The 15,956-nt window shown below is 39.6% G+C and overlaps 1 protein-coding gene across 4 annotated transcripts in view; it reads right to left on the bottom strand.

Moving 5' to 3' along the window:
* pkma (pyruvate kinase M1/2a) overlaps nt 1–15,275 on the bottom strand; it is a 45,294-nt gene extending 30,019 nt beyond the window's left edge. The window contains exon 1 of one of the 4 annotated variants that reach the window (XM_087291652.1): nt 15,030–15,275. In XM_087291652.1, the coding sequence (XP_087147778.1) occupies nt 15,030–15,076 (47 nt within the window). In that variant the 5' untranslated portion in view covers nt 15,077–15,275. 4 annotated transcript variants of the gene reach the window in all.
* Nucleotides 15,276–15,956: the final 681 nt, after the last annotated feature.

Below are 15,956 nucleotides of genomic sequence, written 5' to 3'. Positions count from 1 at the left end.
AAACACATGCAGACCGCTGGAAAGAGGCGAAATATGGCACTATAATAAATCAATAAAAAAAATTAAGTTCTCAATTGTTTGATAGCAAAATCTAAATGTAAACTGTTTTTTGAATAATTGCACAGCACTATGATTCACAACTGTACCAAAGTCACTGTAGAAAGACTTCTAACACTCATGAGAGTATACGCAAATAACACAATGTGAAGAGAAACCGAGGTGAAACTGATGCAAATAAATTGAGAAATTCACTCAGAGCCTAGAGTAGGTAATAAACTGAACATGCCCAGCAGAACAGAAAAGCTGAATGCATCACAAAATACAAACAGAGTTGCACACAATGTCTTCATCTATTGTTTCAGCATGTCATTTGGTCAGTCATTCAGCACCAATCACAAACACAAAACCCCATGAGCTGGTCTTTGTGTGCTTGAGCTGACCTGGATTACGGATCTTAAGGTGGATGTTACTAAAGCTCAATTAAAAACAGAGATAATCCACATCACGCAGCCTGAAGCGCAGAATAGACAATCACACAGCCTGCCCAAAACTGTGACAGAATGAAGAGTGAATTTTAAATTCAAATCAAATCAGATGCATTCATTAATGCAGAATTTATGTAACCACACTGTAAAAAATACCTATAAATTAACAAATTTCCATATATTCCTGTTTATTTATGCTTTTGAAATGCATTATGAGACCTTAATATTTGTTTTAGCCTTAAAAAGTGTGGAAAAGTGACTTTTATTAATCTTTTTAATAGTTTGCAGTGCTATATTGTCTGGGTTGGTGTACATTACACTACAAAAACCTGCCAGTACATTGTTATTTTACAGACTTCTCTAGATATTATTTATTAATTCTTTTATTATACCCAACTAGGAATGTGCAATTAATCACATTAGAATTTCAATTTGAAATGTTACGATTAGTCAAAAATCGCAAGAGGCTGTGATATGCATTTCCCCCACCCAAAGCAAATGCGTGACTGCCGTCTGTGTCTGACAGTCTTACTAGCCAATTAAGTGAGCACACTTTCAATCTGCCCAATCAGAATTGTGCAACCGAACTATGTGGAAAGCCCACAATAAAACAAACAGGAAAGCGTGGAGAAGTATGGTGATGGCGTCTGCCACTTCAGATGCAAAAAAAAAAAAAAAAAAAAGCACCACTGGCAGTAGGGGTGTCAAAATTAATCGTTTCTTCGGTGCACTGCGATGCAGCCGCGGACAATTCGGTATCGGTTCAGTAATAATCATAACCGGTTATTACTGACGTCATTTACCTCATATGCGCTCCGTCGCGAGGGAGGCGATCGCGAGTATTTACAGCGCTTTAACTACTTAAAACTCATAAACTGCACAATTTCACTGTGTGTGTTTGCTGGATCAGTCTTTCACTGACAAATACAACAAAAGCCCCTATTTCACTGAGATCGAGAGAATGAAAGTAGCCTACTCCATTTTTCTCTCTCTCGCTCTCTCTTTCTCACTCACACACAGTGGCCCATTTGACCTGCTGGCGTGGCTTTTCTTCTCTTCTCGGCTGTTTTACAGCGTTACTTTTTCATACAGAAGTGAGCGCGTGTCTGCAGAGTTTTCTCCACCGTGTCTATCATACATCAGCTGTGAGATCGCCGCTGCCGCCTGCCGCTTATCAGCATCACTCATCTGTGAAGAGCACAGTGCGCAAGAGCCAATCGCAACCGTTTTTGTTGAGGGTGTGACTAATCAAAGGGGTGTAAGAGAACTAGACAAGGATCAGAAATTGAGCTGGATATTTATATTTGTTTATATTATTTGCTAAATGCTCGTTTTGTTTAAAGTTACAGTTTGTATATCTGACTGTTTGTATTAAATGACAAAATAGTATTACAAATAGTATATAAATATATTCATACATTTTAATACAAGAAATGCTGCTGTGAAGAAAATATAAAACTGTGTATGGAAAGCACCGTCAATGCACCGTGATGCACCGAAATATCGAATTGAACCGAATCGATGGCATGATAATCGTAATCGGACCGAACCGTGAGATTAGTGTAGGTTCACACCTCTAACTGGCAGCTAAATGAGGAGTGTCTTGGCAAAAAGTCAACTAAAAGTATTCCCAGTGACACTCAATCTAGTAACTAGCAACAGCAAAGTAAAATTTCAGAGTTGTATGGAGCTTTTACACCATATGAAAAAAATAAATAAATCACGAAGGCACCAGAAGATAACTAACGACATAACCCATTACTGTTTACTCTTAGTGTTTAATTTCTGAATATTTATAAACTAATTTGAATAAAGGTTGGAGTTGGTTAATATCTTTGCAGTTCCTTTTTTTAACTAACACTAAATGCATTTTAGCAGTAAGAAGCTACGATAAAGCATACAACACGAATGTTGTCAACATAACTCCCTGGAAATCCAAAATACTTTCACACTGGCGACTTCATTGAAAGAGGAGAGGGTTTACACTCTGTCGACGGTTCTCCTGCGTCTGCAGTTCAACAAGCGTGTCTTTTTTCCGCTTTGCAAGCCAAGCTGACGTTACATGGGAGCGTGCCAGCATCGACGATTCCATGTTTTGATTTGATAATCGAAATTGAGCATGAATTTTGATCGATTTAGATTTCAAATAGAAATCGTGACACCCTTAAATAATAATAATAGTAATAATAATAATAATTTGCAATTAGATATTTTCCCCAATTACACAGCACTCCTTCCCTACTTACAACTACAAAAACATCAATAAGTCACTGTTAAAGTGTAGTTTCAACATCGAAAGACATCAGAGCAGAGATTCACATCCCACAATGCAATTCAACACCGTAAATAAACCAAAAACATGTGTGAATCGCTAAATGCAGAAAAAGTTCATTAACAGATATTTTATACAGTGTATCTGCATTAGAAAAAAAATGATTAAATACCACAGGACGGCACAAAGTATGCCACTGGCACAGGTTTCACTGCAGCCGCCAGCCTAAGCAAACCACAGTTTCTTCCACTCTGATGATGTCACAGGGGGCTGTCGTACGTGAGGAGATTCACATCACGTCAAACACGCTCACACACTCTTCATCACGTAGTCATGTGATGACTAAGACAGGCAGGCTGGAAAATCCAGGTCCTCGTGCAGTTCACCACACACACACTCACAGTGAAAGGACAGGATGTTCCCCTTTATGATGCCACAGGAAATGATGCAACTGTGGTTTAGTGCGACTGATGAGATGCTAATACTACTTAGGGTACATATATGCAGCAGTTGCCATGGCATTGATTGCCTGCATACAACAGCCCACAGAAATAGCCTGAGGCTAACAAGGACACTGAAGGTCAGAGTTAGTCAGAAAGGGAATGCCACATAGATAGCTTGTTATTCTAGGCTTGTTTAATAACCACATTCCCTGCTTTATCTGCAAGAATCCCAGCTATGAAAACAGTGGCTGCATTTCAGAGTCCAATGAGCAGGAAGAATTTAGCCACTAGTTCAGAACTGCTTAATTTACACTGTACACAACTTATACACGTACAGTTAAAACAGCTTAACACACTGATTGTGCTATAAATGCGAGTCCCTCAATGGGGGATCATGAAGCATGAATCTCCAGTCAGGTCTGCCACTGCAAATGCAGTCATGTCAGCCTATGCAACAGGGAAACTTGAGGCTAAATTTTTCCACATTTGGGGTTTTGCAATCAAGGCTAATTTCTGAGCATGTGATGTTACCAAGTTGACCCATGGTTTCTGCTACATTCATTATTCCGTGGCGGGGCGCCACGCCAAAATACATACCGCAATGGCTACATTACAGCTTCTCATTCAAAAAAAAATTATTTATTTTATTTATAGCAGGTGATAATCGCACCAAATGTATTAACCGTAGTAGTGCTGTGCATCATTTGCTTAACCCTTAAAGGTGACGTGCTGACTGACAGACTGACTGGCTGACTGACAGGTGCGTGAGGCCAGCAAACACGGTGTATAGCCGCTTCACTTTACTTCAGGGTGCATTAATGCCGCTCTGCAGGCCTATTAGAAACATTCGTAAATAATCCTAGGAAATCTAATAAATGCTGGAGACATACTCGTTACATAAACGCACTAAATCACAAGTGTTTATTTGAGAGCGCACAAGAAGATCTGCGCACTCTTGAAGCGGCTTATATTTGAGGGGGCGTGCACACATTTATTACATAAATACGATCTCTACTTCTAATACTATGCTCACAACATATGTCATTGAAATAACGCCACAGGTTGGCAGATCGGTGTAAAAAAAGGCCTGCCACCACAGCTAGAAAAAATCCTAGAGGAAACACTGTGACCAATATAAGACTGCTTGATTTGAAATATTTATATTGGAAAACATCTCTGATGTTTAGTGACTGGAACTTTAAGTGTGCTCTTCTTTATTCTAAAACAGTGGTTCTCAAACTGTGGTACGTGTACCACTAGTGGTACACAGGCTTCCTTCTAGTGGTAAGTGGAGAAATGAAATATGCCATGTACATGCTGCACACATTTCAAAATGTATCAAAAATTATCTATATAATACGTCATATGACATATAGCCTATATTTCTGAGGTAATTTGCCATGTTTTTTAACTGTGCAGAGTCGTAGCTGCTTAACTAGGCCAACTACGCTACTGTATTTCAATACTGCTCATTTTGGTGGTACTTGAAGAGACAATTTTTTTTCTGAGGTGGTACTTGATGAAAAAAGTTTGAGAACCACTGTTTTAAAACATCCAATACAAGTATATAGTAGCCCAGATTTGAAGTGGATCAAAAAACGTTTCTCAAAATTGTCAATGTGTAAGAATGGGTGTTGTTCAATAGTTTTAGGACAACTTTAATGAAAGGTTGTTGCTAAACAGCAACCTCCCGCTCTCCCTCATGAAGCTAATATGTAAGTAACTGAAAGTGCAATTCATCAAAATTACTTTAAGCCTGGATCTATTGACCTTATTCTAAATGCGGAAGTGTGCTCTTTTTTTTTGCAATTGTTTTAGAACTTCCTAGTTATTTCTCCCATAGGCAACTGAATCAGAATAATAAAATAACAGAACATGGTCAAACTGCTTGCGCTACAAACAAATGTTTGCATGACTACACAAACAAAGTGAATTACTAATAAAGAAAATATCAGTTTGCCACACAAAGCAGCATAATAAGCCGTTTTTAACTTCTAAAAATGAATGGAAGTGATTATTCAAATGGCTGCGCCCACTCATACTCAAAGAATAAGACGAATAATAGAGCACATTTCTAATGACCCCAATGTTAAAATGGCCAACTTTACAGCAGAAAAAAAAGGTTTACAGCCTGGTACAAAAAATGATTATACTTCATGACAACTGTGAGGGGGGGGGGGGGGTATTTTTTTTATAACTCATCCATTTTTATATTAAGTCTGCATAATCGTGGCCACTTGAGAGACAACTAGGTCTCGCCGGTCTCAGTCACATCCCCTCAGCTGATTAGCTGCTGAGCTTGGCATATACAACATATTTTTGTGTTGTTTTATGTGGCTTTACACAGTCAGTTGCCTTTTGGAATCATTCCCTACAATTATCAGATGATATGTCGTGCTGTGTGCACTTAATTGTGCTCACAAAGCATTCAAGTAGCCTCCATTTTCCAGGTGAGTGAAATCATATACTTTTATACTAGGTTTGGGCAGTAATACGACAATATGGTATTGCACGGGATCTAAAAATAGCAACGGCGTCAGTTTCAATACCGTTATACCGTCATAAAAACAATGCACTTAAATAGAAGACAAGTATTAAATACTATTTATTTAATGCCAACAAATGCGCATGCGTGATTGTCATCACGGAACAGTGTTGAGGGGAGGGGGGAGAGAGAGAGAGAGAGACGGCGAGTCACACACCAAGTGACCTGCAGTTTGGCAGTACTTCTGGTTTTGACCGAACGAGAAGGGAGTTGTGGTAAATATAAACTAGAGGTCTGCATTCCATCTGAATTTCTGAATAAAGCGCGGGAGCGTTTGGTAACTCTGGTGTAATTTGAAAGGGAGTGGGTGCACGGTCTGACAATATCGCTCCCGAGCGAGCAACGCATCCGTGCATGCGTGTGTGTGTGTGAATGAGTGAGAGCATCCTGCGCAGATCTAAAATACAAACAAGACAAACAGGTGACCGCGAACCTAAGGTTGCATATACGGTATTCAGTTTCTGAATGTTTTAGGCACAAGCCAACAATTTGGTGACGCTGTCTGAGCCTTGCGTCATCATTTTTATTTTAACTATGCACAATAATACTGTATACCGGGGTAAAATAGGGAGGAGTTGACGGTATCAAAATTTTGATACCGCCGAAGCCTATTGTATACAATCAAAATTTACGATCATTTATAATTTTCTTTATAACTTTATTGCACTCCAGAATCTGACAGTGATTATATATTGGCAATAAAACAGTCGGTCATGGTGTTATGCCTGGATACCATCAATAGCCTTGCATTTACAAAAACAGATTTAAAGTAATTCACAATTTCCTCCTGTAGAAAAGCATTATAAGAACAATGTTTAGTGGCTCACTGTATTACAAGTGTTTTTGAAAGACTAACCACTATTAATATAGCACACAACCAAGCACATGTGGCCAGAACACAAACGAATCGCAGGAATCGAATGAAGGAATAAGCGTTTCTCTAAACTAAGCAAAATGCTAGCAGACATCTATAGCTACAGTACACTGATGCTCTGCCTCTTTTCCCTTTTTTGGTTAGCCCTGGTCAGTGTGACGATGCACAAACAAAATGGCTTCATTTGCGCCCTTCAGAAACCTATGGGTGAAGTCACAGATACTACAGTACGTTCATATTTTTTACTATGGTTGTGACCCACAGATTGCATGTTTTTCCAGTATCATGCAGCCATAACATACTGTAAACAACAAACAAGAGCTCTACTAGTCCTCAGGGCTAATAACCTAAACCTCATCAGAAAAAAATGCAGTCCTAAACCCACCTGTAAGCTTTTTGGCTCTGGGAAATAAGGCATTGCGTGAATGTCAGGGCCCTCCAGAGCAGCCCCAGTGTGAGAGATCGTCTCTGCCCAGTCACGCTGCTGCAGATGAGGACGCAGCTCAGAATGAAGCCTGCACTGCAGAGGAACCTGAGCACTAAATCCTCTTCCCCTCAGAGAGGATAACACACTAAAGACACACGCACACTCACTGTCCTGCACGAGCAGGCCTCTGCTAACACTGAAGGCCCACAGGAAATCACTGAACACAAGCTGGTGTAGATGTAGACTGACCACTACAGGCATTCAAGCCCACCTCAGATACAGTAGATCACATTATATAGGAATGGGATATCATAAGGACTCTGTCTGGAGAGAGCTAGACAAGGTGGGATTGTTCTCTTATGAAACAAGCTAACAGGATTAATATCTACTGTAGTTCACATCTGCATGAAGCCAAACAGGTGGAGCACCAAGAGACTGAGGTGAGTCTGTCCTCTTGATTCAGAACAATAACTAATAACTACACTGGGACGTCCCTGGTGAGTCTATGAAAGGTTGATTTGAGTAAAACTGTGGGTGCTACTTTCACGGTCTTCTCTGATGGTTTAGAGGAAGAGTGATGAAACTAAACCAGATGTTACATAAAGAATTCCCATATTGCATTACCCATCATTCTCTGCAGAGCAGAGCAGAGCAGCTTCCCTGAAATGGTGCGACAGTTTGATTGAGCAAATGTTGAAACATCTCCAAAATGCCAGCAGTGTTTATAGCCAGCCTAATTTGTGGTCTGTTAATGTACGCTGCAAGTCAGGCTATGCATATTAATATACAAATCAAGATTTATGTGCAGTATGTGCTCCATTTCAATTTGACTCGAAGATGAAATGACAACTGCATAAATTTAACAAACTGCATTTCAAGAAGTAAACAATCCAATATATAAATATACTTTTTAGGTGGCACGTTAAAATGTTATTGTGCTACAATTTCAGTGAATATATAACATTGCATTGTATAATTAATTGATTAAAAATGAGTATTACAATATTGGCTTTGTTAGCCAGTTTATTGTTGCATTTCAATTCTGGCATCCCAAACTTGCTTACTACTAGAATTTAATTGTGGCAAATTTCCATTTTAAAGTTGGATTAGAAGCACTTCAAAATTGGCAATAAGGCTGTAAAGCGGCATTAAATAAACTATACTAAATTACAAAACCACATCCCAGTACCAAAGTATACGTTTCTCATGGCTGTCTCGATATATTTGTCATCTTGGAACAGAACACAAAAAAGCTGCGCAAAAAAAACCCTAAAAGCCTCACTTCTCTACCATTAAGGTGTCTTAATATTGCTCTGGGGAAGAATTAATGCTTTAATACAGCAATGGTAGTGGGCCTGAGATGGGTCATTAATGGCATAATTTAGTCTGGCTCATTCTCTCGTTTTGAGCAGATGTAGCTCAGCTGTCTGACGATGCGTATGATTATTAATCGGTTAATTAAGTGGTATTAAAGGGATCTACACAACTGTTCAGGGGTGGCAGATATGGTTAAAAGTTTGAAGCCTTTGACCTGCACAATCATGCATTTGAAAACAGATGTCCAAAAAGTGCCTTTTCAGGCACACAAATGCTTATGTTGTGCAAAATTATGGCCCGTTTCCACTGAATGGTACGGTTCGGTACGCTTTTATGGCTGTTTCCACTGTCAAAAAGGCATACCCAACCGTACCACTTCTTCGGCACTCTTTCTAAAGGGTTCCAAACACGAGAGTACCAAAATGTGGAGCTGAACACTATTGTTTTACAGAGATACGTCATTCACTTAAGCAACAAGCCAGAATAAAAGCAAAAGAGCCGCCATGTTTAAAATACACAGCCAACGAACCAAGAGATTACAGCGTGTATATATATATATATATATATATATATATATATATATATATATATATATATATATATATATATATATATACACACATACACACACACACAATAACGAGCCATGGTCAACCCGGGCTCAAACAAACCTTGTCATCGTCTTGATGAACAGCCACAAAGCCAAAAAGAAGAGCAGATTTACCCTGAGCCAGTCTGAAGCGCAAGCGGTTTTGTTTTCTTGCTTGCGCTCGCCGCGCGTCTATATATGAAATAACAAACTTCTTGAGCTGATGATAATAATGTGCGCTTGATTATTGACGTGCTTTTGAAACCCGACCCTGTCAGACACTGACAAACGCGAGAGAAGCGCGAAAAAAACAAAGGAGAAGCCGGAATAAAATGGAGCACATTATTATTTCAGCAAACGTGAACAAACTGCCATGTTTAAACTATTTTAGACCATTATGAACTCAGAATGATGGAGTGACTCTCTAACAGAGGCTACACGTGCTGCTGAAGATTACACACACAGATAAGAGGTTTGCTCTGACTGTGGGCTATATTGTATGTTGTTTTTGAACCTAAATAAGAACTAAATGTCTGCTGTGTGTAGTTCCTCTGTAGTTGGTTTCATATCGCACACTGTAAGGGTCTGCGTGTGTTCATATATGTTGCATTTATTTATGTTATATAATTGCAGACGTTACGCTATAGGCTATATTTACACTAGTCATTGATCTGCAGTTATAATCAAATCCTGCTCATAGTAAATATTTATACAGAAGTATTTGTGTATAAAGCATCCGTTTTGGGAGAAGTGCCTCTTATATGATATGCAAGCGACCCGTACAGCTTTACTGTAGACATTTTCAAGTGAAAATGACGTCTACTGAAACTTTGTCCTACACCACGCTCACCAAAAGAGTACCCTTGGTAGTGGAAACGAAAGCCTAATAAAGGTGTCCCATATGCAAAAAAAAAAGCGTGCTTAATCTGGAAATGACATGACCCTGTTCTTTCTTTACAACGATTTCCTTATGAAGGCACACAGCAGCCTTACTCAGGTGTCAAGATGCCTTCCTTAAAGGAACAGTTTGCCCAAAACCTGAAAATAAGCCCATTTCCTCATCATCCACTTGTTTCAAACCTTTCTTTCCTCTGTTGAGCATCAAATGTCTTTTAAGCAACTGCCATTGGCTTCAATTATATTGTTTGATCTTGATTTCCAACATCTTGTTTGGTGTTCAACTGAAGAAATATATTCATAAAAGTTAAGCACCTTAATGCAAGTGAGGAATGAGGAAATATATATATATATTTTTATGAGGGAGCGGTCTCTTTAATTCTGAATGATGCACAGGCCACACTGCAACTGAAATATAATCCACCTACTGTATGTTCCTCTGACAACAAATCTGGATATATAAAAAAGGTATGTGATTACAAGACAGACAAAATGTTCCTCCCTCGCAGAAACATGAAGCAGCATCATAATTATGTATCAATGCAGCAAACAAACACCTACACGAGGAGAGTCTGATTTAGGTAAAGTGGGCCTTATATTCACACATTCAGACTTTACTTGATAATATAATTTTAAAAAAGTATTATTTTCAAAATAAAATCTAAATGGGGAAATCAGATAAGCAGTCAATCACGATCAAACATTGTTCACAGTCAATTAAATAGTGCGAATGTGGTTTTTAGTCACACTTAAATACGATTTCACAACTAATATTCAAATTATCGTATAAAATGAACGAATGTGCAAACATAAACCCAACTTTACCTCAATGTCCACTCGTGTATGTGTTTGTTTGCTGCATTGACACATGAAAATTAAGATTACGATGGGGCTGCGCTTCAGATGCCCGCAGGGGCGACATTCTGCCCTTCATTCATTCACCGCAATAAATGTACACTAATAGTACATTAACACCTTATGATGACGATTATACATTAAAGCGAGTGTGAGACTCTGAGGATCAAGCGTCTTCATCGTCAGTGTTCACACAGGTGGTTTTGGCCGAGTCATACTGGAAGAGAGTGGCGGATGCGCAGCGGGTCACGTCCCGCCTCTGCGTCACATTCTCCGGCTGCATCACGCACTCCTGCGTGCCTCACAATTCCGTTAACACACACTCAAACGGTCACCGACCAAACGGTTTACGAATCAAGAAACGGTTAGTCAGCGGAAAACGAGGTCAAGTCTGTGATTTAAGCACGGAAATTGAGATGAAAACTAAGTAACGTAAATAACACTCACAAAACGCTACTCGTGATGAGGCTGACTGGAAAAACAAGGATGTGTGCTATTTTATTAGCGCAGCTACTCTCACGGAGGAAAACTACTGGCTTAAATAGTGACTAATGTAACAAACAGCTATTTATTAAAGCTATGATGTAGTTTTTGGCTGTGGAGGAGACTCACCTGCTCTTGCTGACGGTCGGCCTTGAATGACTGACTGATGCGCTCCGGTTCCCCAGCTCAAGGTGATCTGCCAAACCTACCGGCACTACTTCCGTCAAAGGCACGCGGATGGATACTTATGACGTAATACGCCATAAAAATGTCACTAATGCGGTTTTTATATTTATATATACGAATATTTAGCTTTAGTGTTCACAGCAGTGGTGTATTGTGGTTTCATCACTGACAACATGGTAACAAAATGCTCCGACGTGTTTATAAACACGCCAAACTTCCTGATGGAGGATTATGAAACGCGAAATGAGGGAAGTGAAACGAGCCAATCAGAAGGCGAGATACGGCACGGTGCACAAGCACGAGGAGATCACGTCACGTGACAGGAGGATGCTGCGCTCTTAAACTTTAAATAAGATACAGTGCTTGTTTACATTATTAAATACGTGTTTAAGTAATATAGATGAGGTATTAGACGTATAAATCTGTTCAGTTATACACATTTATAGTACACAGCGCGAAATGAATGCACTTCCGCGTTAATCCATCAGAGGAGACTCGCGCAGACGCACGTACATCTGTTAACTCTTTAATGCACACATATTTTAGCCTTTTTTCCCCTTATATGTCACGTATATAACGAGAAATGAACGCTAAACAAACTATTATCACTAAATGATCATGTTTATATTACAAATGTTCATACCTGACCGACTATAGTGTTAATATTAAGCATTTTGGACATGTACCATGGTAAAACCTATATCTTTTGGACATATTCTGTGTTGGAAACATGTTTTATGAACACAAAACACGATAATGCAAAGTTATTTGCACGTGTATTGCTCTGGATTTGTTATTTTGGCAATAGTAGGAAATCAGTAGCACTATATAGTCAGCTATTGCTGTTATTAAATATTATTTTATCATGTTCACATTATTATACAATGGCACTGGCAAGTGGAATTTAACATTCAAAACATGCATGTAAATATAAAATGATGTATTAAATATATTTGTGTATGTTGGAGACAGCCTCTGGTAAAATGTTCATTAATAGCGCCATCTGCTGCATAAACACTGCCAACAATATTAATAATAACATGTTTTCTCTGTCTTTAGCTTAGATTTCCAGCCATATATAAACCCAGCATTAATATGAATGTGACATAAAAGATCATCACAAGGTAAGTATAATGACATGCTGTAATTCACTATTTTTTTGTGCTTGTATATATATTTTTGGGGGGGGGGGTCATAAAAGGACATTCCTGCTAAAGCCACTATTGATGATTAAATAATTATTTCTGTGATGATGCCATTCAAAAACTGAGCATGCAGAATGAAGATGTGTTAAGTGTGAAATGCTTTTAACATACTAATGCTTCTCCTGTCAGTATTTCTCCACCTTTTGGTCACAAATGAAAATGTTTCATCTCCTAAAAGACTAATACATTTCTATGTGTGTGCTATTAATTCAATTATTTAGGTCAGCGTTCAGATGTTTGCACAACAATGCATAACTTAATCGTTGTGGAAAACAGCAAAACTTTACCCTCCAGAAAAATTTAGTTTTGTCTGCATGCTTTATGTTTTGAAGTATTGCAATAATATACACTCACCGGCCACTTTATTAGGTACACCTGACTAGTACCTGGTTGGAATCCTTTTGTTTTAAGAGCTGCTTTAATCCTTCATGGCAGAGATTCAACAAGCTACTGGAAATATTCCTCAGAGATTTTGCTCCATATTGACATGATAGCATCACACAGTTGCTGCAGATTTGTCAGCTGCAAATCCATGATGCCAATCTCCCGTTCCACCACATCCCAAAGCTGCTCTATTGGATTGAGCTCTGGTGACTGTGGAGGCCATTTGAGTACAGTGACCATTGTCATGTTTAAGAAACCAGTCTGAGATGATTCAGGCTTTATGACATGGTGTTATCCTGCTGGAAGTAGCCATCAGAAGATGGAGACACTGTGCTCATAAAGGGATGGACATGGTCAGCAGCAATACTCAGGTAGGCTGTGGCGTTGATGCTCAATTGGTACTAATGGACCCAAAGAAAATCTCCCCCACACCATTACACCACCACCACCAGCCTGAACCGCTGATACAAGGCAGGATGATCCATGCTTTCATGTTGTTGACGCCAAATTGTGAGCCGAGCATCTGAATGTGTCAGCAGAAATGGAGACTCATCAGAGCAGCAACGTTTCTCCAATCTTCTATTGTCCAGTTTTGGTGAGTCTGTGTGAATTGTAGCCTCAGTTTCCTGTTCTTAGCTGACAGGAGCGGCACCCGGTGTGCTCCTCTGCTGCTGTAGCCCATCCGCCTCAAGGTTGGACGTGTTGTGTGTTCAGAGATGCTCTTCTGCAGAGCTCGGTTGTAACGAGTGCTTATTTGAGTTACTGTTGCCTTTCTATCAGCTGGAACCAGTCTGGCCATTCTCCTCTGACCTCTGGCCTCATCAACAAGGCATTTGCGCCCACAGAACTGCCGCTCACTGGATATTTCCTCTTTGTCTGAGCATTATCTGTAACCCCTAGAGATGGTTGTGCGTGAAAATCCCAGCAGATCAGCAGTTTCTGAAATACTCAGAGCAGCACGTCTAGGAGCAACAACCATGCCACGTTCAAAGCCAATTAGATCCCCTTTCCCATTCTGATGCTCCTTTGACCTGCAGCAGATCGTCTTGACCATGTCTGCCATGTGATTGGCTGATTAGAATTTTGCTTTAACCAGCAGTTGGACAGGTGTACCTAATAAAATGGCCGGCGAGTGTTTATATAAATATTAAATGTTCCAAAATGTTTTTAAAAATGTTTATATAAATACATTTTCATCCCATATTTTTGGCCAAATTTAAAATATATATTAAAAACAAATATACATTTATATTTTTATTCTGTTTTATCAAAGTCAAAATTTTTGCCCTTTTTAATTCATTTTTTACAGATATTTCCCAAGTGCTGCGTATGTGTGCGTGTGGACAGCATTTGTGTGTTTGTATATACAGATGTGTATGTGTGTGTGTGTGTGTGTGTGTGTGTACATGTTTGTGTTTGTGTTTTTGTGTTCAGGTGATAATGAATGTGTGTGTGTGTATCTGTGTGTATGTGTGTACATGTTTGTGTGTGCATTTGTGTGTGTGTACTGCATGTGTGTGTATATGTGTGTGTGCACAAGTGAAGGTGTTTTCAGGTGATGGTGTGTGCGTGTGTGATTGTGTTTGTGTGTGCATGTGTGTGTGTGAGTGTATATATGTTCATATGTATTTATGTGTGTGTATAGTGTTTGTGTGTGTGCGCGTGCATGCGAGCAGGTGAAGGTATTTGCAGGTGATGGTGTGTGTGTGTGTGATTGATTTTGTGTGTGTGTGTGTGTGTATATGTGTATATGTATTCATTTGTGTGTGTGTGTGTGCGTGCAGGTGATGGTGTGTGCGTGGGTAATTGTGAGTTTGTGTGTATATTTGTGTATATGTATTTATGTGTGTGTATAGTGTGTGTGTTTGTGTGTGTGTGTGTGTGTGTGTGTGTGCGCGTGTGGATGCATGCAGGTGAAGGTATTTGCAGATGATTGTGTGTGTGTGTGTGTGTGTGTGTGTGCGCATTTGTGCGTGTGTATGTATGTATGTATGTGTGTGCATGCAGGTGAGGGTATTTGCAGGTGATGGTGTGTGTGAGTGTGCAGGTAATAGTGTGTAAACTGACCTGCTCTCCACCACAGCTCCTCCGCTGCTGCTGCTTCCGCTGCCCATAATGACCCCAGCAGCTCACCTGAGGCCGATCCCACCTGTCCAGCTCTGCTCACTGACACTGACCGTCCGTCACTCACCTGCTGTGTGTCCTTGTGTCTCTGACCCCGCCTCCTCAGGTAAGTGACAAACCCGTCAGCCAATCAGAGCGAGCGCTGAGCTGTAAGCCTCTGCATGCATGAACAGCTGTCAAATCCAGCCTAAATCCCATTGATGGCTCTGAGTGTTACAACAATGCCCTCAACATTGTGTTCAGATGTGCTCAGATGAACAGTTCTGCCATCCAAAATAATCATCTTAATATTGACAAATAATAATAGTTTTAATAATTATAAATAATACATTCAAAATAAAGTCAGTTTTGGTAAAAAAAAAAAGTAGGTCACACTTTACAATATTGGGCCCTTTCATCTTACACCCGGTGTAATAAGGCGTGTTTGGCGTGATTTGTTGCTATTTTCAGACCAGCACAACCCTAATTTTCACGTTTTGCTCCACGTTGTTTAAATACAGTAGCTAATCCATTTGCGCCACCTTGTGGACTCATGGGTGTGCTGGTCTATAGAGGAGGTGTGTTAAGGCACATTGTTGGCTCGTTGCTATTTTAAGGAACTGAAATAGACTGCACTGTTGACCAACTAAAAGCTGCTCTAAAGTCCAGCAGAGCACATTAGTTATGCACCTATGCAGGTCCAAACACTTACACACTGCTGAATACACACAGTATAAGCAGCAACACACAAATATCTTTATAGATGAAAACAATTAAAGGATTAAAATGATCCAGAAAGGATGATATTCTACATTAAAAACCACTGCCTTCATGCCTTCTTCACCTCGGGGGGCTTTTTCAGTTTATTCATGACGATCTGCATCTGTATAA

The sequence above is a fragment of the Danio rerio genome, chromosome 18, assembly GCF_052040795.2.
Source record: "Danio rerio strain M-AB ecotype USA chromosome 18, GRCz13ab, whole genome shotgun sequence".
Taxonomy (NCBI): Eukaryota; Metazoa; Chordata; class Actinopteri; order Cypriniformes; family Danionidae; genus Danio; species Danio rerio.
This window is presented reverse-complemented; position numbering and strand designations above follow the sequence as displayed.